Here is a 26,401-nt window from a genome sequence, read left to right as displayed (position 1 = left end):
CCTTTCATAGTATCATTGGCAGAAAGTTGCAATCAGTGGAAGTGCTTGAGTCAAACAGTAACCTGATTTAAACAGCAGTGGCTGGTGGCAGGTTTTTATCAGTGACATGTCCTTGACCTTGGAGTTTGTTCCCTCCTTTTCTTTCTGACAGATCTGATTACATTCTGGGTATGCCGCAAGGTTTATCTATGGTCCCAGGCCTTTACTGAGAGAATGGATTAAGTGAAGAGACGAATGGGTGGAGGAGAAAGTTACTGGGTGGGAAGCTCTTGGGGAGAATTTTCTGATGTGGTGGAAAGACTTTGAAAAAAAAATCTATTTTTGCTATTTTATCAACCCACAGCACCTAGAGAGAGAGAGAGAGAGAGAGAGAGAGAGAGTGTGTGTGTGTGTGTAGTGGATGACAGGACTTCAAAGATCAAGATCTGAGGAAATTTCATTTCAGTGTCAGTACACTGACAGAGAAGTGGAAGAAGTATGGTCCAGTAGTTATGGCACCTGGGATTGAGAAGAGCCTGGTTCAATTCCCTGCTCTGTCACAGGCTTCCTGTCTGACATTGGGCAAGTCACTTAGCCCCTCTCTGGCTCAGTTCCCCAGCTGTAAAATGAGTATAATAGCACTTCCCTACCTCTCAGGGGTATTGAGAGCAGAGCTGGATGAATATATTTTTCTGCTAGTTGGCTGAAAAAACATCAGAGAAAAAAATTAGCTTTGGATTAACCTGAAACAAAAATGTTCTGGTGATTTGAAAAACTCAAAAATATTTGGTTTTGTTTTCAACTGAAAGAATTTGGTAAGTTCAGCATGAATTTGCTAAATTTTCAGTCGACCCGAATGTGTATTTTTTTGGCAAATACTCTATTTGCGAAGATAAATAGATAAATACTGTGAGGCACAGTCACTTCATACAAGTACTTTAAATAGAATAGAGTGATGTAGCAGAGGTGAGCAATCAAAAGTCACAGAAGAGACAGTACAAAAAGGAGGATTAGATAGGAAGAAAAAGGAGCTAGAACTGCATAGGGAGCTAAGGGAGAGAGAGCATTACAAGGTATGGAGGAAAAGAAAAAAGGAAGAGATGATATCTTCTGTTTATATAACAGACAGTCACTGGAATACAGAATTGCCTTGATACATCTAACTACATTTAATTTTCTTATTTCTTGAAACAACATTTAAAAATGTGTTTTGAAAAGATGAAGAGAATGGTTGGCAGGATGCTGACAGGAGGGAAGCTGAATGGTGGCTTGCTGCAAAGAACTATGCTGACTCTGAGCTGTTAGTTCTCAGAAATCATAAAACTGAAGAGAAAGCTAGTAATGGATGAAGCTGATACACCATGGCCAGTAGACAAACATGGCTTGTTTATTCTCTTAACTTCCATGACTGCTGGTCAGATCTGGATGATCTTCATAGGTAAAATTCACACACACATATGGCACAAAGCACAACTAAACAAGCTTTAGTTTAAATTAAACAGGCTTGTGCACTAAGTGTGGGCTGGGAGATGGAATACACCCCATTACCCTCCATAGTCACTGCCCTTGCCTACAGAGCGGGCTGGGTCCAGCTACTGTAGCCACTGCTCCTTCATATCCATATGTGGATAGGTTTTCCAGCCACTAGATCCACATAAATACACATCCAGTGGCCTCTTTTTTCAGTCCACCCCAACTTTTCTCTCCACTCCAGAGGCCTGCTTCCCCAGCAAGGAGGTGGTTCAGAAGCACACCCTGAATGGCTGCCATATTTGTGACCCCACATACATGGGCACCATGGGGCTTCCTCAGCATGGAGAGTGTTACACAGGCTTTATGCCATATGAGATTTTCATTTTGGAATGGACAGGTATTGTAAAGGGTGATTAGAATTTAAAATAAACAAAAGTTAGTGTTTTCTCCTGTGCTACCTTTTCCCCTGCCCAGCAATAAACCAAGCACTTGTGCACAATTAGACTTCATTTCAAATTCAGCTCTGATTGCTAATTACACAGGCTCACAACTCAACTTTTTTTTTTTTTCAAAGCACATTCTGATTTTACTTTTCTATAAATTCCAAGGTTTTGTGAAAATGTTTATTTTTCACAGGGTGCACCCATAGATTCTTACCAGCGACACATTTTAAGGTATTCTGATCACTTCTCACTGAACCGTCTGCATAATGGTCAAAAAGTGAAAATGCACTGGGCATTTTTTCTAATGAGAGAGATTTATCCATTGCAGAAAGTAACCTATTGGGAAGAAAATATATATCCAAATAAATCCCTGTAGTATTACATAGCTTCCAAAGCTCAAAGATGAACAACATGTGACATGCACTGCTCAAAATATTTCCCATGGATTTAAGAGCAACAACCAAAGAGAAGAGAACTTCCTAACTTTGAACGTTAAGTAGGGGGTACAGTGTTTAAAATTAGTTCAAAGATATCTTAGCAGTAAAGATGAACCCAATCTAACTACACAAATCTGTACACTCATGAACTGTGGGAAAGTTTAGATATGAAGTTCTCAGTAAGGCCCTCAAGAATATGGGGTTTAAACTTATTGACATTGTCCCTTTGTATATTTAAAGGCTACAGAAAATTACATCTATCGACAGGAAGCTGACTTCAGAGACATAATGTAAAGCAGCTGGTTATGAGGAGAAAAAAAGAAAAAGGAAAATGGATTGGACTCAATTATCCCTTATTTGCTTCGTTCATTATAAAAAAAACAACAACATATTTTTAACTTTGAGGCAAAAGCAGCTCCAAGGAAATGAAAGAATTCTTTCTACAAAGCAGTCAAGCAACCCCATTTGTTTTTACACTGAAGTTGTTAGTTGTTCACAGTTTTAACAGGATATACATAATAAAATAATAAATTTTCTTTAGAAAGACATGCAGCATTATATAAATCCTTTTCTTAATCTTTTTTAGTAAATCAGATACAATCAATTAAAATAATCTGGTTCATGCACAAAACAAACTAATTTTAATATGTAAGCTAATGCTAGTAAATAACATGCAATAAAAATCCTTGAAAATTATTTTTGCATAGCCTACTTTTCAATAATCTACAATATACAAGTAATTGGACAGATTGCCATATGTTGGTATACAATTTTAATGTAGTGGGTGTCCCCCAGAGGTCTGTACTGGGACCAGTCCTATTCAACGTATTCATAAATGATCTGGAAAAAGGGGTAAACAGTGAGGTGGCAAAATTTGCAGAGGATACAAAACTACTCAAGACAGTTAAGTCCCAGGCAGCCTGCGAAGATTTACAAAAGGATCTCTCAAAACTGAGTCACTGGGCAACAAAATGGCAGATAAAATTCAATGTTGATAAATGCAAAGTAATTCACATTGGAAAGCATAATCCCAACTATAGATATAAAATGATGGGGTCTAAATTAATTGTTACCTCTCAAGAAAGAGATCTTGGAGTCATTGTGGATAGTTCTCTGAAAACATCCACTCAATATGCAGCGGCAGTCAAAAAAGTGAACAGAATGCTGAGAATCATTAAGAAAGGGATAGATAATAAGGTATAAAATATGATATAGCCTCTACATAAATCCATGGTACGTGCACATCTTGAATACTGCATGCAGATGTGTTCATCCCATCTCAAAAAAGATATATTGGAATTGGAAAAGATTCAGAAAAGGGCAACAAAAATGATTAGGGGTGTGGAATGGCTTCCATATGAGGAGAGATTAATAAGACTGGGACTTTTCAGCTTGGAAAAGAGACAACTAATGGGGGATATGATTGAGGTCTATAAAATCATGATTGGTGTGAAGAAAGTAGATAAAGAAGTGTTATTTACTTCTTCCCATAACACAAGAACTAGGGGCCACCAAATGAAACTAATAGACAGCAGGTTTAAAACAAACAAAAGCAAGTATTTTTCCCACACAAGGCACAGCCAACCTGTGGAACTCCTTGGCAGAGGATGTTGTGAAGGTCAAGACTATAACAGGGTTCAAAAAAAAAAATTAGATAAGTTCATCGATGGCTATCAGCCAGGATGGGCAGGGATGGTGTCCATAGCCTGTTTTTGCCAGAAGCTGGGAATAAATGACAGGGAATGGATCACTTGATGGCACTTGTTCATTCCCTCTGGGGCACCTGGCATTGGCCACTGTCAGAAGACAGGAAACTGGGATAGATGGACCTTTGGTCTGACCCAGTATGGCCGTTCTTATGCCACATGATTTCATAGCACAAATTCCGTGAATAATGAGAAATATGAAAGGATGTTTTGAGCATCACTTAAAAAAATAACCCCTTACTCACATAGAAATTTCCAATTTGATATTTCTTATAATAAAAACGTACTATTTTACAGTCTGTCCCTGAATTGGCCACATATGATTTACCTAGGCCCCAATCCAGCTGAACACTTTAAGCACATGCATACCTTTAAGTGCATGACTAAGTACCATTGACTTCAGTATTGATTAATCATATGGGATGAATATCAGTACATAACTCCGGTTTAAGTCAATAAGTGAAATCCTGGCCCCACTTCAAGAGGCGTTTTGCCATTGACTTCAGTGGGACCAGGATTTCACTCCATAACAGTGTTGTGCACAAAAGGGCTGTGGGTTCAGGCTTTATACATAATAAGAGATAACTTGTGCAGATTTTAGCAGATGGCAAATGATTTTAAGATTAAATTCTCTCTCATCAGGATGAGTCCCCCTAAACAGAACCCTCAGTAACAAATCAGATGGGGAATAAGGGTTTGATTATGGGTTTGGGGGGTTTGTTGGTGTGTGTGTTTGGGGAGGAGGGGAGGATACAAACACAGATGAAATAGTCAAATTCAAACTTCACTACAGTTGCAACCATTTATACTAGCTCTGAATTTATCCCAGCAGTTCCACCCATATAGGTGACATGTTGGATGATTTTCATTAAGATTTCATCTCATATGGAAATTACACTAGTAAAATATGAACACTTCAAAACAGGGTATTTAAGGCAGAAATCTAAGCATCATCAGAATGCTCTTATATAATTACAAGCAGCAGCTATTTAAGAATGGCTATGCAGAATATTCCAAGTGATCTGACATTTAAAAAAAGCTATATTTATTATTATTTAAATTATGAATTATAAAACACATGCAAAACCCTTCAAAAGCTGTCAGCTACAGTAACAAGTGTAAGATTTCTTCCCAGACTTTTATTTCTGGTGTTTTTAAAAGCAGAGATTTATACTGGAAGCATGCTTTCAAGAAAGTATTAAATAAAGCAGCCAAACATGCTAATCCTAATATTCACTACAATGCACCTAAATCACATTTCATGTACCTTTTATTCATTTCTTTAGATAACTAATAGAGAAAGGGGAAAAGAATGCATTAACAATAAAAAACAGAAGTCAACATAATATTAAAGCAAGTAATTTAAAGACTGAGTCTGCTCTTTTCTGTTGATGTAAATAAGCACCACTTCATGAACTTCACTGGAAATTTTCCCATACGCACCAGCAGAGAATTTAGGTCTCCAAGTATTTTCCCCTCTTTAAGGCCATGAATGACTCAGCATGTTATCTAAGCACCTGCCTAGCTTTAAGCACAATTAGTCAGCACAAGGCTTAATTACTTTGCTGAAACAAGTTGTAAGTTACATTTACAGGAGGAGATATAATTTCTACATTAAAACATTAGGGTCCAAATTCCAAGACCAAAATTGCCTCCACATTGCTGACCCTTAGAAGCTCCATGACCTTTACACCAGTTGAGCTGGGAATACTCCCAGGTCATGGGAATCCTCAGCTGTCTCTTTAGCAGCACAAATAGGACACGGAACAGATCAGGATTAACCCTCAATTCCTTATAGAAAGGGCTAGAGGATATCGGCATTGCCAGCCTCAAGAGATCAAAAATCATGAGTTAAAGACCCCCAAAATTAGGAGATTAGCCCCCCAAATCATGCCTTTTTTAAATAATAAAAAAAGACTATTTTGGGGAGAGTTTTAGCCTTTTTGTCTCACTCACATGTCTGCCCATCCCCTGCCCAGCAATTAATTCTGCCCCATCCAGCCCCCAACCCCATCAGCTTAGCCCCCAGTCCTCACCAGTTTAGCCCTCCAAGTTCACTCCCCCCAGCTCCCAAATCCTCAGCTTTCCCCCCCCCACCTCATTCAGCCTCCCCAAACCCCATCCCCTCAGTCCTACTCCACAGCTACATCTCTGCTCCTCCTAAGCTTCTTCGCACCCCCTCCCAGGTCTAGGGGGACTGCAGTGGGTCCCTTATCCCCCTTCCAGGCCAGGGGAGAAGCACTTGGGGCTGTTCACAGGAGGAGGGAATGGAGTCACCCTGAGCTGCTGCACTCGTTGGGCATGTCTACACAGCAAAGAAAAACCCGCAGCTGGCTTGTGCCACCCGGCTCAGGCTCATGGGGCTCGGGCTGCGGGGCTATTTCATTGCTGTGTAGACTTCTGGACTTGGGCTGGAGCCCAAATACTGGAGTCCTCCCACCCTGCAGGATCCTAGAGCCTGGTTTGCAGTTCAAATCCGGAAGCCTATACAGCCATGAAACAGCCCCGCAGCCCAAGTCAGCTGGCACGGACCAGTCATGGGTTTTTCTTTCCCATGTAGACTTACCCTTAAGCTCCCTCCCCGCCTGCTATGAGAATGGCTTCAGGATGTTGTGGGGAGGGGAGGAGAGGGCTCTGCCTGTAGCAGATGACTGGTTATTCTGCCTTGGGGGCAGACAAGTGAGGCCAGCAACTAATCAGGGAGCGCCAATTCTCTAGAGGGCTGGAGCCTCTTGCATTATTGAGAGACTGGGTCCAGCCCCAGCCAAAATCATGTAACTGTAATCTTTAACAACCACACATAGTTAGGGCCCCATTTTTACATCTGACCTGAGACATGGCATATCCAGTGGCACATGCCCCCCCAGATATTGTGATGGGCATTGAGTCAGTACTGACACAGAGGGGGAAGTGCCACTCACTGAGTCACTGACAATTCTTGCAGCAACTGTGCATTCCTATGGGCATAGATTTTGGCCAGTGATTCCTGCATCTAACCCACAAAACATTTAGAGACTGTAAGTAATGGAGAATTTACCACAACCCTTGGTAATCGGTTCCAATGATTAGTTCCCCTGACTGTTAAAAATGTCAGTCTTTTTTTCTGGTTTGGACTCTTGCGACTTCAATTACCATTTCCATTTTCTTCCAATTTCTTGTTACACCATCATTTGCCGTAATAAAGAATCCTCTCATAACAGATATCTTCTCTCTGCTAATTATAGATTGTGACTGAGTCATTTCCTAACCTGCTCTTCAATAGGCTAAATAGACTGAGTTCCTTTAGTGTCTCACAGTGAGGCATGTTTTCCACATGACAGATCATTCTTTGACCTCTTCTCTGAACCTTCACATGACCCAGCAGTTCCAGACTGGTGTATCTGAGATTTCAGAATTAATTTACCTCAGAAGACAAAGTAGGTCTTAGGATATTATATCAAATGCCATATGTGACTAATATCATTAAGGTTTCTGTTATGAATGTAATTCATACTTACATTTAGGAAAACAACATAATCAAGTTCTTCAGTTTCTGTTACAGTTGTCTCTAAGGTTTCCTTCGCCGTAACAATACTTTGCTGAAAGTTAACCATCTGTTCATACAAGTATTCCATTTTCATCTTCTTCACCTCCTCAAAGTTCTGGGACATCTCATCATAGTGGGCTATCACTGTCTTAACCATCTCTTCATTTTGGTCTTCTAAAAACTGCTCATTTTTCTTACTGTTTTCCTGGAAAATAAAACATGAAGACCTGAGAAGTAAAACTACATCAGTGAATGAATATACATAAAACTCTCTAAATTATGTAAACACCAACTATTAGTCAGGCAGCCTTTGGCATCCTTACAAAAAGACGTATGTAATTATCTAAGCAAGTTCATGTATAAGAAATATCATTAGGTAAATACTTTAAAAACAATGGCCAATATTTTCGAACTTGAGTGCCTAAAGTTAAGGTTTCTATAGTTAGGCACTTAAATAAGAAGCCTTATTTTCAAAGCAGCTGAACATCCAAATTTCCTATTGAAATCAACATAGGCTACAAATACTAAGCACGTCTGGGCATCAAACCACTCATTTAGATGCCCGAACATGAATTTAGGTGCCGAACTTTAGGTATCCAACATTTGAAAATGTTGATCCATGTAAAAGTTTAAAAATTAAACAAAACAGATTGAAAATGCTATCACAATCATTTCCCCATCCAGTGGGGAATATTCCACATAGTGTTCACTGTGCAGCGGCGCTGTATAGTAAAGGAACTATATATTTTTCTCAGTTAATCACTCGTAGTAAGGAAACTTTGTTTAAGGACTAGTGAAACAGATAATTCCTGTGAAAATGATAACATGAAACTACAAAATAGTATAAAATATCTTAAAAGGACTGCCAATATTGAAGGAGGAAAGAAAACAGGAGTAGTGTAGATAGATATTAGACTTACCTCAACAGAATTAAACAGGGATTCTATTTCACTAACCAACTCCTCAAACTTCACTGACTTTTGCTGTAACTCTCTTAGAAATTCATCTAATTGATCCTGAAATAAAAAAGTGGCAGCAATTTTCTAAATATGATGCTTGGGAAATACTGCTTTATAAAGCTTTCACATAAAATATATATGTAATGTTTCACCTCTAGATGTTATTAGAACAATTGTTAAAATTAATTTCATAGCTTCACCATGACTAGAAAGGCAAGCACAGGAATAGTGGTTGGAAAAGGTAGAATACCAAATTCAAAGAAGAAACAACAATTGATCCTTCAAGGTGCTTATGTGAGCTGTTTCACACCCTCCATTCTCACTGGCTGTGTGGGAATTTGAGGGTGCTCAGCACAGCACAGGAATGCTCCAGAGACTGCAGGATCAGGCCCACAATGAGAAGTATCTAGGAAACTAAACATAAATATAGATGTTCCTGAGGTTCACTTTTAAATATTTTAAATAAATATACACAATTTAAACTATGTATGTATTGTACACTGAAGGTCTGAACTTCCATTCCGTTTACACCCAAAACTTCCATCAAAGTCACCGGTTGTTTTAGATGTGCAAGCAATACAGAATAAGGCTCTAGGAACAATAAAGACAACATTGACCAGATATTATAATAATAATAGAGCTGTCTCTCTATGCAGCAGTCCTTCTTGACCTTCCTTGAGAGAGCTGGCCATCTGCTCATATGCAATTTATATTTCATAAGTGCACTCGGTTTTAATCAATTTGTATAGTTCTGAATGGAAGGTTAGAGGAAGGTTGGTAGCAGCTTCCTATAATTTGGCAAACTTCCACATCCAAAACATGTTTGAAAAATACCACACGTGACTTCTGAATTATAAATATCATATTCTATTGTAAAATGAAATGTTAAATTGATAAATATTTAGGATTGATCACTTTGAGATCCCAATGTGGAATTCTGTTTGTGAAGATAAAGGCTCTGTCAGTTTTTATAGGTTAACAGCTCATTTCACTTAACATGAATTTCTGCTCTAATGCCAAAAGCTGAGAAGGTGAGCATTGTGTTGTCTTCTTATTTCTTTAGCAATTATATCTGTGTGAGTAGGGAGAACTACACAGACAATCTAAGAGTAACATGAGCTTTGGCTGGTAGAAATCATGTGAAGTCAGACATGTGTTGTGGCCAGATTTAATTACTGGCTGTATCTCCAAGTTCCACAGCCAGGGAATTACATCAGGGGACATAGCCATCTCTGGAGTAACTCCACTGGCTTCAGTGCAACTACACCAGGGAAGACTTCAGACCTGTGACTTGATTAGTGACATTTTGGCAGCTGATCATAATTCACAGCCAAAGCAGGAACTGCCGTAGATAAAAAGTGATAAAATGTAGTACATGCACAGACCAGAGAAAAAGAAAAATTAACAGTTGCAAAATTTTGTAAATATTTATATTTGAGGGCAGTATTTCATCATCCTATAATTTTTTATTCTTACTTTTGAATTAGTGTTATAATATACTAGTGCAACAGAACACATGCCAGAGATCCACTTTCAGGCCAAATTCAAGGGTGAAATGTATACATTTAATGTTAATAAACCATACTGGTTTTAACAGTTAGTAAGAGAGTGAAAGTAACTTACATGCAAAGAGGCCAGAATGAGATGCAAAAAAGTGCAAGTTAAAGGTGAAATCAATAGGGAATTCTACTTAAAAACTGATGCAACATGGCTCAGAATTTTTAATAAAGTTCCAATTGCAAAATGGTTATTACTGGTGACTGTGCACAATCCAGAAAACACAGCATGACTTTCAGACGCTGGATTCAGATTGCAGAGCTGGTAACTATAAAAGGAATACCTTTTGACAGGTAAACTGAGCAAATTGGATATGGAATAAATGAGATCATAGAGATTAGACCTCATACCACCATTTTTATAGTCACTTTTCAGAGCCGAACTGCAATTAAACATAGACAAGTTTCTAGAGGAGTGAAAAGTGTTTTCACAAGTATTTATATTGTAGGCATATCTGGATGTATTCATTATACATAGTATATTAATTAATGTATACCTATCATAATACTAAATTGTATACTGGCAAGAATAGTCTTGCTAGAATTATGGATGAGGTGAATTTTAATTTCATACCCTTATTTTTGAGTTTGTTTCAACCTTTTATATTGGATAGATCTGACAATTGCTATCCTAGAATCTGGCCGCAAATTTTTTAAAACATCAACAATGGTGCACATTTAGGCTCCAGATCAGGCACTTCTCTCCCCTCCGCTGAAGACAATAAGAGCTCGTCTGCACTACTACTACAACCAAATGAAGGAAACGGATTAAAAAACATGAGTCTAATGTGTAGTGAAAGGTAAGATTTTAGCCATGTTTTGTAACCAGGCTAAAGCCTTTGTCTGACCTTTGTACTTAAACTGGACCGCTAACAATCTTGTGACAATGTCAGTGCAAGCATATAGAGGTTACTCTACAAAGTCAAAGTGAAATGAACCAGTGTTACTAAAGTTATGCCTCTCCACATGCCAAAAAATCCCACCTATATTAAGGATGACGCCAGGGGTGAAAGTAAGTTTTAGGCCACTTACTCGTACGGGCAGAAGGGGCGAGGCTGGGGGGAGTCAGCATTCCCCAACCAGCCCTTTCAGGCCACCTGGCCCACGCCGCCTGGGGCTCCTGTGTTGATTTAAAAGGCCCGGGGCTCCGGACACAGTGTCTGGAGCCCAGGGCCCTTTTAAATCGCCGGCTCCAGGGCAACTGCTCCCTTTGCTCCCCCCCGGCCTGTTGGAGGCTGCGGGGGAGGGGGGAAATGGGGCAGGGACATTAAAGCACTGCAGGGTCCTTTGCCGCGGTGGGGGGGGGCAGGAACATCAAAGCGCTGCCGCAGCAAAGGACCGTCCTTAAAGCGCTGCCGTGGCAGTGCTTTAATGTCCCTGCCCCTTTTGCCCCCCCTGTCGGCAGTCCTGCCAGTACAGACCCTACCAGCAGGGCCGCCGGCAAGGGGAAGGGGTAGCAACATTAAAGCTTTGCCACGGCAGCGCTTTAACATTAATAACAACTCCCACCTTCCAGTGGATTGGGAGCCAGTGCTGCTCACGGAGCACAAGGGTGATGTGTTAATGTTGGCCCAACCCAAGAGGTGAGCACTGCATGTATGTTCAGCACTAGCTGAAGCTTCTGAATGCAAGTGTAGGTGAAGGTAGGTGGACCCAAACTTTTTACTAAGGCAATCCACCCACTACATTATATCTTGCTTTGCAACCCACCCAGGGTCCATATTGGGGGAGGAAGGGGCAGAATCATAATCCAGCATCCTTCTCCTCTGCTGCCACCTTCTCTTCCTTGTCCTGTGAAGGGGCCACTGACTATCCTCAGCAGTTTCCTCCCACCCTCCACCCCAGCACCACAACCCTAGTCCTGGCCCACGGCAGAAGAGAGGCCGGAGGCGGGCAGGAGGGGAAAGGATGCCAACCCCAGAAGGGCTGCTCCTGTCCTGCAGGGCTGGGCCCGCTTCCCACTCTGTGACTCTGGCACATGACCAGGGTCACATTGCCTCTCAAGGTTTGGCCTCAGAAGGTAGGAAGCCAGGCCCAGCCCCATGGGACAGGAGCTGCTGCTGCGGGATAAGTGTGGGGTGTGCTTAGTCTCCAACTCCCACTCCTCCCCAGGGCCTCACTCCACACTGGGCCCATGACCCATCTACAACCTTTCCATGACCTATTCCATGACCCACCATTTAGGAAACATTAGTATAAAGAAAGTGTATTGTAATAATCCAGCCCAAGGATGACTAAAGCATTGACAATTATAGCAAAAGGAAAAGTTCCTGTTAACAGCTAGTATATATAGAAACTGAAAACCAAAATACTTGCATTCTTTCTGCTGAATCTGGAGCAGTCTCCAACTAATAATTTCCAATCCCAAATTTGGGCTAAGGTTAAAGATGAAAGATTCATATTTTAAACTACATAGTCAATCAAGTATCAGAGGGGTAGCTGTGTTAGTCTGGAACTGTAAAAAGCAACAAAGAGTCCTGTGGCACCTTATAGACTAAGAGACGTATTGAAGCATAAGCTTCTGTTAACAAATTCTTACCTTCATATCCATTACAGCAGTGTCCAGTGTTGTCACATCATGGCCTTCATGCTCCCCAAAAAGCTTGTCAATAGCAGAAATTGGGCACCTGCACTGGCAGCAATAAGTATCAACATGGACCTTCTTAATTTCTTTTTGTTGACTCTCACTTTCAGATATGTCGAGTGATGATTTTTCAGAATTCATCATCACAAAGCCTGAATCCTCATGTTCAATGGGTGTGTCTTGCTCTGCCTCATTTACAGATTCATAACTATGGCTAATCGGCTCAAACGATTCCCTGTCTTCAAACAATAAATCTTCATGTGCCAATTCAGAGGATATTTCATCTTGCAAAAGTTCTTCTTGGGTAATCACTTTATAATCCATTGACTCAGCAAGATGTTCATCAGTCTCCAAGCACTGCTCCTCTCTTGTTGAATCTGATGGAAGGTTATCAAAATCAAGTCTAAAGGGCTGTAAGTCTAAATCACCTGATGCCTTATCAAACTTTACTCCAGGTTCTGGAAGGCCAGTCTTAGCTACTTCTAGGATATGCTTTGCTATATCGTTGGCAATATTTTCTCTGACTCTTTTTTCATTTGTCTGCTCACCTGTATCCAATAGATATTTTTCCCTGTTGATCACACTTTCAAAACGATCATGGTCTAAATCATATGCCTCTTTTGTCATGGGTCGAAGGTGATTATCCAAATATGAAATTAATTGCTCTGGTTGCTGAGAAGTACGAACATATTGATTGCTTTCACTTTCATCAACAGGTGTTCTTCCATGAGGCACGTAATTATCCATTTTATTAACTGCTGCTATTTCATGTTGTTCTTTCCGCTCATCTGTTCGAGGAGTTACTGTCTTTGATTTATCTTGCACAGATGCTTCTTTTTGATTGGCAGTTACCTCAGAATCTAGTACTTGACTGGACTCTTCATGACTCATTTGCTCTGACAATTCCTGGTGTGTTGCTGCAGGTGCATTTTCTTCCTCTCTTTGACTAGAGGGATCATTTCTTGCATCTGAAACATTAAGCTTGCTTCCAAAAGGAACTGCCTGAGTTGGTTGACAAATTGTTACTTTAATATCACTAATAAATGGGATTGTTTCTCCCTCCACAATTTCCCCTTCTGACAAGACCTGGGTTTTGGTGGATTCTTCAGATAAAATATGAACAGATTGCTGCTCCTTTTCAATTACCTCATAAAAATCCTTATGTTTGTCTCCTGAAACCCTCAATTGGCCTGACGGGTCTTTATTAACAGACTGAGCTTTTGAAGCTTCATCTTTTTGAGACCCAGCCACGTTGCAAGGAATATCATCTTTAAGAATGTATTTTTCAAAATATATTCCAGTTTCATCGTCTGTGTCAGAATTTCTAGGAAAAGATGCATCAGAATTCCCACTCTCTTCATCAGAAGGAGGCTCATTTTCACCTTTTGCATTTTCTCCCACTGCTTCTGCATAGAGGTCCTTGTATAAAAATGCCAGTGCAGGTGGCTCCTCTAGAAGTTCTGGGTTAATCGCGCTGACTGATGTGGGAAACAACATGGATCGTTCTAACACTCCTTCTTCTGTATCAAATAAGGGTGTGCCTGCTAACTTCTGTTCATCTTCTATATTTATCACTTTTTTACTACAGTCAATTGATTTTTGCATAGTCAAAAATTTCTGAGTATCTACATGAGACTGCATCGTGCTTTCTTGTTCTATCATTCCATAAAAGGCTTCATCTAAGTCATTATCTAGTAAAGTAAATTCATCTTCCAAGGTATTAACATCAGAACTTCCAGTTGAAGAGATGGTTTCTTCTGTATGTTTCTTAGGGTTTGCCATTACAGCATCAAAGGGAGATAGCCCCTGAACAGATAGTTCAGTGGGGGATTTGTCATCAATCAAAGTATACTTTTCAAAATAATCCATCTCAATGGTACTCTCATTAGGATTCAAAACTTCGCCACTTTTATTTTCTGACACAGTGGAAATTTCCTCCTCTGTTTCTACAATTTCCTGAGCATCTACTTCTTCAACCAATTCTTTTTGTTCCATATCTTTAACTCCCGTGTCATCTGCCACTGAGTTTTCTGAAATTTCTCTAGCTGTTCCATATGCTGACGCTTCATGGTCACCACATTCAAACGGTTTTGTTTTAATGAGGGTATTTGTTTCTAAGTATTCTAGTTTATCTGGCATGTGTTTGCTTTCTTCTTCGTCCACTGAAGAAATGAGTGGGACAGCATGAATATTCAATATCTCATAGCCTTCTGAAATTATATTAAACATATCTTTTTGTTCATCAGGTTCTGCAGTATATTTGGATTCTTCTGCAGAGTTCACACGTTCTGTTAATTTCTCTTCTCTTGGTAGATAATGTTCAGGCTCTTTTGACCCTGCTTCTACATTTGAAAAATGCTGTATTTCTTCTGCTGTTGAAAGGTTTCCAATGCTAGTTACTGTTACATTATTTACATTTTTATCTGAGACTGGATTACCTGGTAGTGAGGAGTATAAATTATGTGTGTGGCTTTCATTAATGGGCTCTGATAGGAGATTACGGGAAGCTTCATTTGAAACAAAATCAGATACCATTGTCATGTCTGATTTATTCTCATTAGCACTTTGGGCTGTTCGTGCTGTCTGAAGTCTACCTGGAAATTGTTTTGATTCAAAGCATTTAGCTTCATTTGGAAAAGACTGAATTTCTTGCTTGTCTGCTTCGTTATTATTTGTAGGATCCGCTGAGCCAGTTTTTGACTCTTCTGACAATAAAGCAGTTTCCTCAAAAGCATAAGCTTGAATTTCTAGTTTCTCTGAATCATTAAAAGGCCTATCCAAGGTGGTTTTTAACTGTGTTGATGGGTCACTGTCTGTTTCAGCTGAATAAGACTGATTTTCTTGCATCCCGGTTTCATCAATAAAGTCTGATGAAACAGCCATTGATTGTTCAGATGAAGTATATTGTATGTCAGGCAAAGAAGAATCAATATCATGCTTCTCTTCTTCATTAATGGAACCAGCTGAAAAGTTCAACACTTCTGAAACCAAGTCTGGCACTTCATGTGCATCAGGTTGTATTTCTTGCTTATCACTTTCAGCAATGAAGATGGGAGAAGGAGCTGTTAACTGTGCTGACAGCAAGTATTCTGTGCCCAGTGAATAAGCTTGAAGTTCTTGCCCATCTCTGTCATCAGTATGCATTAGTGACATAGTGCCTAACTGTTCAGACATCAAGTTTTCTATTTTAGGTGAATGTAGCTGAATTTCTCGCATCTCTGCTTCATCAGTGTCATATGATGAAAGTAAAGAGTGACACTTTGATTTTGCAGGCTTGGGTCTATATGGCTGAATGTCTTTCTTCTCTTCATCATCAATAGAATGTGACAAAACTAAATGTTTAGGCATAGATTGTGCAGTTACAGGTGAAGAAGATTGAATTTCTTGGGGAATTACTTCATCCGCTGAATAATACGAAAGTGAATGTTCAGGCTCCAGTCCTGCAGGTATATGTGAATAACATTGACTTTCTCGGGTTTCTGTATCTCCAATAGGATATGATAAAATTAAATGACCAGATTCCAATTGTGGAGTTGTGGGTGAATAATGCTCAATTTCTTCACTCCCTGTTTCAGATAAAACTAGATGTTCAGACTCGAATTGTGTGGGTACAAGTAAATATGGCTGAATTTCTTCATTCTCTGCTTCTTCAATGGAATCTGATAAAATTCGATGTTCACACTCCAATTGTGCAGCTTGTTTCTCTGCTTCATCAATGGAATATGACAAATCTGAAAGCTCAGACTCCGGTTCTGCAGTTACTTGTGAATAATACTGACTTCCTTGTGTTTCTGTTTCATCAACAGGATATGATAAATCTACATTTTCAAACTCCAGTTGTTCAACTGCAGGTGAATAAGACTCATGCTCTTCTGCTTCTTCAATGGAATAGAATAGATCTGAATGTTCAGACTCTGACTGAGCAGTTATGGGAGTGTTGGGCTGGATATCTTGCTGGTCTGAATGTTCAGACTCCAATTGCTCTCTCTCTTGTTTCTCTGTTTCACAAGTAGAATATGATATATCTAGTTGTTCAGATTCCAGTTGTGCAGTTACAGGCGAATAAGGATGAATTTCTTGCTTTTCTGCTTCCTCGATGGAATATGATAAATCTGGATGTTCACATTCGGATTGTGTAGTTATAGATGGATAAGGTTTAAAATCACGCTTTTTTATTTCAGATAAAACTGAATGTTCAGGCTCCAACTGTGTAGTCACAGGTGAATAAAACTGAATTTCTTGTTTCTCTGTTTCCTTGGCAGTATGTGATGAACTAGAACATTCAGAGACAGATTCTGTAGATAGAGACACATATGGTTGAGTTTCTTGCCCCTCTGGTTCATTAATACAATCTGTTGAAATGGTCTTTGTGGTCAAAAATGAATTAGGCTGAATTTCCTGGTTCTCTCCTTCATCAATAAGAGATGGGGTAATGGACAGTGACTGTTCTGAGATTACATTTGCAGTCTCAGGAGGAAAGGGCTGTATTTCTTCTTTCTCTGCTATATCCATAAGATCTGATGGCTCGGATATTGACCATTCTGATATTGATATCAAGGGCATGGGTGAACTTGTGTGGATTTCCTGCTTCTCTTCTTCCTCAGTAAGGTATGGTGAAAAAGACAGTGACTGTTCTGATGTCTCATGTAGAGTCTCAGCTGGAGAAGACCGTGTCTCTTTTCTCTCTTCTTGATCAAGAGGAACTGTTACACCCGCATTTGAAAAACTGCTAGATTCAATATTCGTTTTGACATGTTTTATATTATGAAGTGAACCATCATCCCCATCAGTGCAATCCTTTTCAAGATGCACCAAAGAAGGCGAGGAAGGGCTTTGATTTAGGAATCCTTTGTGCTGTTGTTTCTGCTTCCTTTTTATATCTGATGGCGTAGCTGGATCTTTACTACTCTTCTTTTGGAAAAATGTTGGCGTTTCTTCTTCTGAAATTGAACTGAACTTCTGGATTTTAGCTCTTACAGCTCCATTAAGGGCTGGCCTTCCTTTTTTCAGTTTATTTTCTTTACCCATGGACTTTGAGGCAATTGGAGCATGTGACACTGATTCCCCTGTAATGTCTAGCAAATCCTCTTTATCTTTTGAAGTTTCTGCATCCATAGCTTGTGCTTCCAGTTCAGCAGCATTTAACTTCGCATCCTGCACTTTTGCGGGAGCATCTCTTAATTCTTGCATCTTCGTTCCAGACAAGTCACTCTTTTTGCTACACTGGCCTCCCTTCAAATCTGATGTCCTATCTGATGATTTACACATTCTTTTCCGGACAGTCTTACCTTCATCCATGAGAAAGATAACTTTCCCTGGGGGAGAATCTACAGATGAGCTTTCAACACTACAAAGATCAGAAGTAGCACTTGCTTCTGAGGCCCAAGGAGTGGAACATCTGCTTGAGCTGGTTTCCCATGTTATTCCACTATCTTCACTTTGAACTGTTACCATAGAAAAGGAAGGGTCGGACATGATGCATTGTAGCTTGGGTTTCACATCTTCATTCTGGATAATGTCCTTTAAACTACAATAATAAATAAATAAAAGTATGGTAGGGTCATTTATTATAAAAAATCAATTACAGTAAAATCAAACATACCTAAGGAAAACTATTTTTCAGATTTGTTTAAATACTGTAACAAATATAGTCATAAATAATGTAACATTTTGTCTGACAAATATACTGTTGACATTGGTAACGTCGTATGTTGTAAGATTGTATAAAGACACTAAGGACTTCAAATTTTATCTCACTTATGCTAGCGTGAGGTCAGAATCTGGCTTTAAAACTTAAAGGAAGCTTAACGTTCAGCAAAAATCTAATCATGAAACAAATCAGCAATATCACTAAAGATCTAAGGCCTGATTCTCCAATGCCTGATACCTTGTGGAGTCATTTAAACCTGTACTATGTTGGTGTAATCACTGACACACTGATTTGGTAGCATTTTACACCTACTTTGCACAGATGTAAATGACTAATTCAAAGCACAAGGCAGTAGAATCATAGAATATCAGGGTTGGAAGGGACCTCAGGAGGTCATCTAGTCCAACCCCCTGCTCAAAGCAGGACCAATCCTCAACTAGTAGAGATTCAAGCCCATAGTTTATTACTACCTCTTAGTTCTCTTCATCTTCTAACTTTATGAACTTTAATTTAGGTCAATTCTGTGTACAAGGGTGTTACAAATAATAAAAATATTCCTCCAAAATCATGGGTTTATCTGAGTAAGTCCTCTAACATACCAATAAACGGTTAACCATGATTTTATTAAGAAACCTAAAATATTTATGGTACATAAAATTCCAATAGCTATCATTTCTATCAGTGATTTAAGTATATTGTTGCAGGAAAGACCTACAGAACCATTTAGCCCTCCAGCTTTTAAACTACAGCAGCAAAAAGGGTTAAAATGATTAAATAATTAAGGATGAAGTCGCAAACTTATTTCAGTAAAGAAATTTGAATAGTAATATGGAGAAAATAGAAAAGACTAATAGCAAATGTTCAACCCTCTACATTTCTTCAGTACCCAATACCTTAAAAATTTTCATCGAGAAAAGCAAACCACAGAGAAGGCAGAAGCTGTCATCCATTAGCCATCTTGCTATGGAAAAGACCTTAAGAAGCCCTGTAACCTACCTAGCAACTGACTGAAGGAAAACTGCCAGTGTCACCAGCCCCATCTGATTGAGTACAAAGAAGAGCTCTGTGTATGCTCAAAAGCTTGTCTCTCTCACCAACAGAAGTTGGTCCAATAAAAGATAACACACCCACTGAAGCAACTACAAACTCTCAAAGCCTACTTCATGGGATGAGGCAAACTTGCAGCTGAAAGATCCTAGTTCCACTAAATAGAGGGAGATAGTCATGCTTTGAACTACCTTTATCTGGCTAATATAATGTAATTACACAGATAGGAATGAAGAGCTAACCTGTGATATATGAGACTCAAGGATCAGAGCCAGGCGAACTCACTGTGTTAGTGGACACAAGAAGGAAGCTGAGCAGCACTGAGTGTGAGTGAGATCTATGGGAAGCGGGAAGACTCTGCCTTCCTCCCTGAACCATCAGGTGCAGTTAGTATTGGGTCTCTGGGGAATGAGCCCAGCGAGGAATTTCCATAGGACACTTCCTGTGAACTCCTCCTGGCTGCTGCTGATTTTGTTCCCCATTTAGTAAGGAAAAAGGGAGACCACAGGGCCAGACTTGCCTCCACTGCTTTCACCAGTGCTGGCTATTTTGAGGAAGGAGCCCCCAGATGTCAGAGGATTTCCATAGCCCACACCTGAAAGCTCTTCCTCCCTCATGGAGAGCAGCAACCAGGGAGGGAAAGGAGGCCATGGGCCTTGTGTCCTGAACAGGTCCCTCTGGGTTTGAAAAAATGGTAAAGATCCTCAGAGCTGCACATGACCCAAATACCATGGGTGAGAGAAGGCAGTGTTGGCACCAACCCGATTCAGATTAGTCGGTAGACAGGAAAAGGAAACTGCAGCAGGAATCTTGGCATAGCTGTGCAGGACAACACATCAGGTTGATCCAATGTACTGTGGTGATTTCGTTATCAGGGAGCATCTTACTGCTGTTCTTGCTATTTTACACTTGCAGTGAGTGGTAACAGAGGCATCCACCAGTTTGTTCATTTTGAGCCCTTTTACTTAAAATCTCAGCTCTAGTGGTGAATTTCCTGAGCCCAGACTACTTTGTGCCCACATTCTCGTGTGTTGTGGTAGAATAACATCTTTACCCATCCAGTATACAGCCTACTGATTGCACGAGGCCTTTGCATACTCCACACCTTGTTTCTTTCTCCTCTCCTCACCTAGTCAGAAGGTGCTGACCTATTTGAGAGAGGCTAAAAAAATACTGAAACAAGAAAATACTCTCCAACTCCCATTTACTTTAGTAGGTGGGTCTAGAGCACCTTACAGTTTACAAACTTACAGTTACACCACTGTGACAGTCCCCTCTGGGCCCCTGCCACATCCCACCCACTGGCTGCCAGGCAGCTCTTTCTCCATGCTGGCTAGCGGAACCTCTCACCTACTCAGACCAGTCCACTACTCATCAATCCATTTCTCCAGCTTCCTTCAGGCTGAGGGCAGCCTCTGACCTGCTCTACCGCCTCTCACCATCTTCCTGGCTTTGTCTCCTTTTAATTGCAAGTAGGCTTGCCAACCCTCCAGGATTGTCCTGGAGTCTCCAGGCATTAAAGATTAATCTTGAATTCAAGATTTCATGTGATGAAACCAGGAATACATCCAAACAAAACGGGCAACTAATTGCATGGAGGGCATGTTGTTGTTTTAATGGCAATTCTCCAGACCCTTGTATTGGTCCCCCAGTTCACTTGCCTTCTGAGATTTTATCCTTAACAAAAATAATCAACCCCAAAAGGTATAGGAAATGGTTACAACAATATAATGTAATCTCTGGTTATCTTTTGTTTTCTGAATATTTGAGGCTGGGAGTCTGAAGTCCTTTTATCTATATGAGCCAGCTAATGGAAGGAGCCCAGAAACAGCAGTATCTGGACAGCTAACTGATGTTCTTTTCCTGTGATTAAACTTTAATTCCACACGTGTATCAGATTCCACGGGGAATCCTACAAATAAGGGTCTGGTAACTTGCATCATAATAGTTTGCTTGGTGTTTTTCCTCAAAGATATGACACATCCTTTCCAAATACTATCACTGCTTTAGAAGAAAATATTAGTTCTAAATGGCAATAGAAAAAATAGATGTCAGTCAAGAAGATAATTTCACAAGGTACAGTTCCAAAAGCTAGAGCACACAGCACAGGAGTTTATAAAAACAACTGGTTTATTCATGCCGACAAAGGACGTGATGTCTTGTGCTGGCCTTACGACAGGGTTCTGACACTATTTGTTAGTCTCATTGTTTCCAGAAATGACAAAAGAATAACTGCAGTACCTGGCTTTGATAAAATGGTGTGAAAAGTAACGGACCGTGACTTTGCTGGAATTTTATGGAGACTGTTGTTATCAGAACTTTACAACAACAGATTTTAAAAAGGATAACTAGTTTCTGATAGAAACACTGCAGTGTAGCACTGACCCCGATCCTGGAAACAACAACATGCATCACTTTACCCACTTGAGCAGCTTCCCTGGCTTAATTAGGACTACTTAGTGCAAGTAAGGATTTTTTCATTGTAGGCTCAGGCCCTTTACTTGTATGTTGCATGTTTTTATACACTCTCTCTAGCACTCTACTTTAGAACTTTAAAAATGACCATTAAGCTTTATGCTTTGTCACATCGTCTTTGCCAGTTTAAACAAACCACGAGCTGCTGCTAGCTTTTGTTTTCATAGATCTTATTTAAATCCTTCTTCCTCTTGCATTGAACTATTTTCTCCCTACCAAATAATGCTAAGACTGACTCTGTATGGTAGCCTGTCTACTATTGTGTTTCAAATGCAGCCCACCTGCTCTGTAAAGCTTTAGTCTAACTGGGAAAAAACACCAGTTACTGTTACCAGCAAATCCTCACACATTCCATGCTGGATAATCATGCTTTAACACCACTGTCCATTACTGTTCCGTCCTTGAATGCTACTTTACTAAGCACCTGCCTAAAACACTTAGAATATCTTCAACACTTTGGATCTCTTTTAGCTTATCCAAATGGCATATATTGTGTACACTACATTTTTACCTACACCGCAAACTAATTACTTTTGCCTTTGTTTCTAAAGTACCAGACACCCTCTCCTAGGATGGCCTAGTCTCCAATTGACTGTACAAAGAGCCCAGTAATTTTTAATCCTGTACATTTTGTTGTATTCTCCTGTCTAAAAGGAATAACTCACAGTATTTTTAATATTTTAAAAAAATATTAGCCCTTTTTAGTAGATTCTGAAAAAGTGAAAAAAATGGTCACTCAAAATAACCTCTTCTCTTTGTTGGATACACAGGGTTTGTGTCAGGTTTTTCACAAGCACTGCTACAGCTTTTTTTAACCAGCACTGACAAACTTTATTTTTATTTATTCATTAACTTTGCACTTATCACAGCTGTAGATAAGTACTTTCTATTAAATATACATATTGTTTCCTTAGGCTTTAGATACTGACTCAATAATCCACTGGTGTCCCATTGCTCATTGAGATCTCACCTGTGTTATATACTAAATGACAAAAAGATTAAATGAACAGTCAGATCTCTCTCTCTAGCACAATATATGAAGCTTGTCAATTTGGGTTCTGGCAGAATGTCAGAGGAAGCAAGCTCCAGAGACAAGGGCTCTCAGCTAAGAGCATCCTGTATAAAGGAACGTCAACAAAAGTGCACTGGATGACCTCAACTGTTGTAACGGAATATGAAAAGAACTGACATAACACAATCCCAGCCTTTGTAGGGTTCTAAAAATGATAGATAGGAAGACAATGCTAAAGTTATTCTGTTTGAGCACTGCTGAGGGAGTCAGGAAACCTGAGTTCTGTTCCTGTTTCTAAACAGGCCTGCTGACTTGCCCCAGGACAAACACTTGACTTCTCTGTGCCCTGGATCATTATACAGTACTCATCTTGCTTTGTAAAAGCACTTAGAAATCTATGGATGAAAAACATTACATAGGTTCCTCTTACGTCCTATGGCAAAACTCCCCCCCGAGTTTAATAGTGCAAGGGCAGGCACTATTAAACTGTGTCTAGAGCTGAATAGGCAACCAGTCCTGCACACAGCTCACAAATGTTAAATTGCAGTTAATGGCAGAGTTGGCTGCAGAATCAGGCATGTACAGCCTTGCAGACAGATTTAACATATCTTGGACTTTTCTAAAAAACATTTTCAAAACATTAATAGCAATTGTAACTTGCAACAGAGGCACCAAATTTCACTTGTAAACTCACAACCAAGCTACAGAGTGCAGAATTACATCTTATTGGCTTGGCCTTTACATCTTTACTCATATTCCTGAGAGTTTTGCCTAAATAGTAATGACAGGGGAGGGTCTAAAGTTCCAAATCTTCATTTTATTTACATTTACAAAAATCCCTAACAGCTAAAAAAAAGTTTAAAAATTTACACCAATAAACCATTTCTGAGCTGTGAACTTGTTTTGCCTTATTTGCACTAAAGGCCAAATGTTAATTCCCATCACAGACCTCCTGGAAAAGCAATGGAATATCCTTAACAATCATGATGTGAGCAGAACTACACTAATTAAATTAGAAGCAAATCAAACTTAGGGCTTGTCTACACTGGAACTTTACAGCACCGCAACTTTCTCGCTCAGGGGTGTGAAAAAACACACCCCTGAGCGTTGCAAGTTTCAGCGCAGTAGAGTGCCAATGTAGACAGTGCACCAGCGCTGGGAGCTACTCCCCTCGTGGAGGTGGGTTTTTTTAGAGCACTGGGAGAGGTCTCTCCCAGCGCTATGCTGCGACTACACAAGCCACATCAAAGCGCGGCCACAGCAGCACTTTAATGTTGCAAGTGAAGACATGCCCTGAGTTGAAAAAACTCAGATGCCCATTAAACACAGCTGTTTGGAAGTCCCTCAGGTAGACCCACCTATCTTAATTAAATGTGGGGTGTACATGAATTGTGCCATTATTAATATAATTGGCTGCTTAAGGAATTTATCACCATGCTTTATCAAATACTCAGTGTATTAGAACATTCTTCATCTGCAGCAATATGATGCTATGCCTGAATAGGCAATGGTACTTTGCTTGTACAGTTGGTATTACAATAGCACCCACCCCAGCCAAGAATGAAATCTGATTGTGCTAAGTACCATTCAAATGCATAGATAGAGACACTTCCCGCACCCCCCACCCCCAGAACTGCTATTAAAGAAAGGATATCTGAAGATAGAAGGCGTGAGCTACTCCCATCTGTAGCTTAAAGATGATTGTTTAAACACCATTATTAACTATTTAATTGTTGCTCATAGAAGCAGAAATATCCAGCTGATGACCCTGATTCAGAAACATACTTAAGCATGTATGTAACTTTAAACCCTGCATAGTCCCATTGACTTCAGGGGGACTACACATGTGCTTCAGGTTACACACAGGTTGAAATAACTTCCCAAATCTGGGCTAAAGAGCTTTAACAGCATGGTTAATATAGATGCCAAACATGCAAGCGATCTTTTGGGGTATGTAGTCCATTCTCTTTGCTAGTACAGGACTGCTCCTATAGTACATTTTGGTACAGTAGGCTTGGTCCCCTTTACTTTGAAATAACTCCCGTGATGGGGATTTCCACTCTTTCCTTTGGGAGAGTAACTCACAATTGAATGGATCTCACAATCAAAAAGCTTTCCTAATGCTCTGGACTAAGTTCTCCTTTTCTTAATCTCATTCCTTTACCCCTAGTTAGAGCCAGGGAGCAGAGGAAAGATACCAGAGAAGAGGCTCATGGCAAAATTGAGCATTATTATGAGTAGAGTTACACCATTTTTTCTTCATCTTGTTGACCTCTGCCCATGAAGAACTTTCCTGGTAAGGTTCCAAATCACTCCAAAATTTGATAGGCTACTGAGAAGCTTTGTATAACCAAGAACAACTCCTATCACTTGGGTGGCTGGAAGTGTATTACTCAAACCACTTATCAAATAGACTTCAGAAAGTATTTTTCAAACATTATTACTTATTTTCCAACTCTGTTTACAATGTACATTTAACAATGATGGATTCTGTCCCCACACAACAACCTCCTGCTCTTGATCTACATTAGATGGACACGGATGGGCGCAAGGTGTCCCACTGATATTAGTGAGGTTCTGCAAGGGCACAAGGGTTTGCCCACATGGATCAGATTGCAGGATCAGACCCAGGATCATGGCGCAGAGAGGATCAGAACTCAGATTTCTGGCTCCCAGTCCTACATGGAGAGCACTCATTCAAGCTATTTCTCAGCAGTTTCTCTATGTTAGAAACTTTGGTCTCTGTATAAAAATGCCTAAAATCAAACAGTATTCTGTGTTCCTTTTCACCCCAGTAATCAGTCACAGAAGGCCTCAGATACCTGGTGGAAAGAGCTTAGAGTCCTCCTTCCGCACCCGACTGCTGACATGTAAATCCCCAGAATAAGTAAGATCAATATGTAACAAAAAGTCAGCCAGAAAGGGAGGGGCAGGAGATGCCACTCCAGCTGGCATGCTGCAGACTCTTTAAATAGAAAAGCCTTCAGTGCTCAGGATAGGCACTTACAGAATAAAACTTAATTACAGCCAAATTAACCAGAAAGCCTCGCTGGCAGATTCTCATTTGTTTTATTCAAATACGCTTTGGGGGAGAAAAAGAAAATAGGCCTGGATCCCAGGTCCCCCAAGTGTTACGCCCTGCCTATGCATGCAGAGCTTGTTCCTTTCTGGAGAGGGAGTACCTGTTAGTCAGCTCCGCCACTTCTTGGGGCTCCACCAACCCTTCGGGGACTTCATCCTCTATAGAGGAAATCTCAGACACTCTGTCGCACTCAGAGCCAGAGTAACCCTCCATTCAGTTCAAGCCTTTGCTGAGATTTTTACGCCCTACTCCGTCCTCCCCAGGGTTGCCTGAAGCGACTGTCATCCCCAGCAGCTTCAGTCCTCCTGACTCAGGGGAGTCTTTAAATAGAAGGCAGGAAAGTTACAACACCAAGTTGCTGTTGCTGCCTAGGTCTTACCACTGGGTCCTAGCACCAGCCTCACCCCAGCACGCTGTGAATAATAAAAGGGACAAACCAGCAATTGCAGCCACTTCTCTGGGCTACTCAAGC

General features: G+C 40.2%; 1 protein-coding gene across 2 annotated transcripts in view; it reads right to left on the bottom strand.

The window, feature by feature from the left end:
* Window positions 1-26,163, bottom strand: part of LOC128839575 (cardiomyopathy-associated protein 5-like) — a 62,024-nt gene extending 35,861 nt beyond the window's left edge. For both annotated transcript variants that reach the window (XM_054032661.1, XM_054032662.1), the window contains exons 1-6: window positions 26,030-26,163; window positions 12,619-18,190; window positions 8,485-8,580; window positions 7,536-7,769; window positions 5,306-5,328; window positions 2,110-2,231 (exon numbers count right to left, since the gene is read on the bottom strand). In XM_054032661.1, coding sequence (XP_053888636.1) covers window positions 2,110-2,231; window positions 5,306-5,328; window positions 7,536-7,769; window positions 8,485-8,580; window positions 12,619-18,190; window positions 26,030-26,142 — 6,160 coding nt within the window. In that variant the 5' untranslated portion in view covers window positions 26,143-26,163. The remainder of the gene's footprint in view (window positions 1-2,109; window positions 2,232-5,305; window positions 5,329-7,535; window positions 7,770-8,484; window positions 8,581-12,618; window positions 18,191-26,029) is intronic.
* Between the last annotated feature and the right edge of the window lie 238 nt (window positions 26,164-26,401).

This window comes from Malaclemys terrapin, chromosome 6 (genome assembly GCF_027887155.1).
Source record: "Malaclemys terrapin pileata isolate rMalTer1 chromosome 6, rMalTer1.hap1, whole genome shotgun sequence".
NCBI classification, from domain to species: domain Eukaryota; kingdom Metazoa; phylum Chordata; order Testudines; family Emydidae; genus Malaclemys; species Malaclemys terrapin.
Note: the sequence above shows the minus strand (reverse complement) of the source record. Positions and strands in the feature narration are given on the sequence as shown.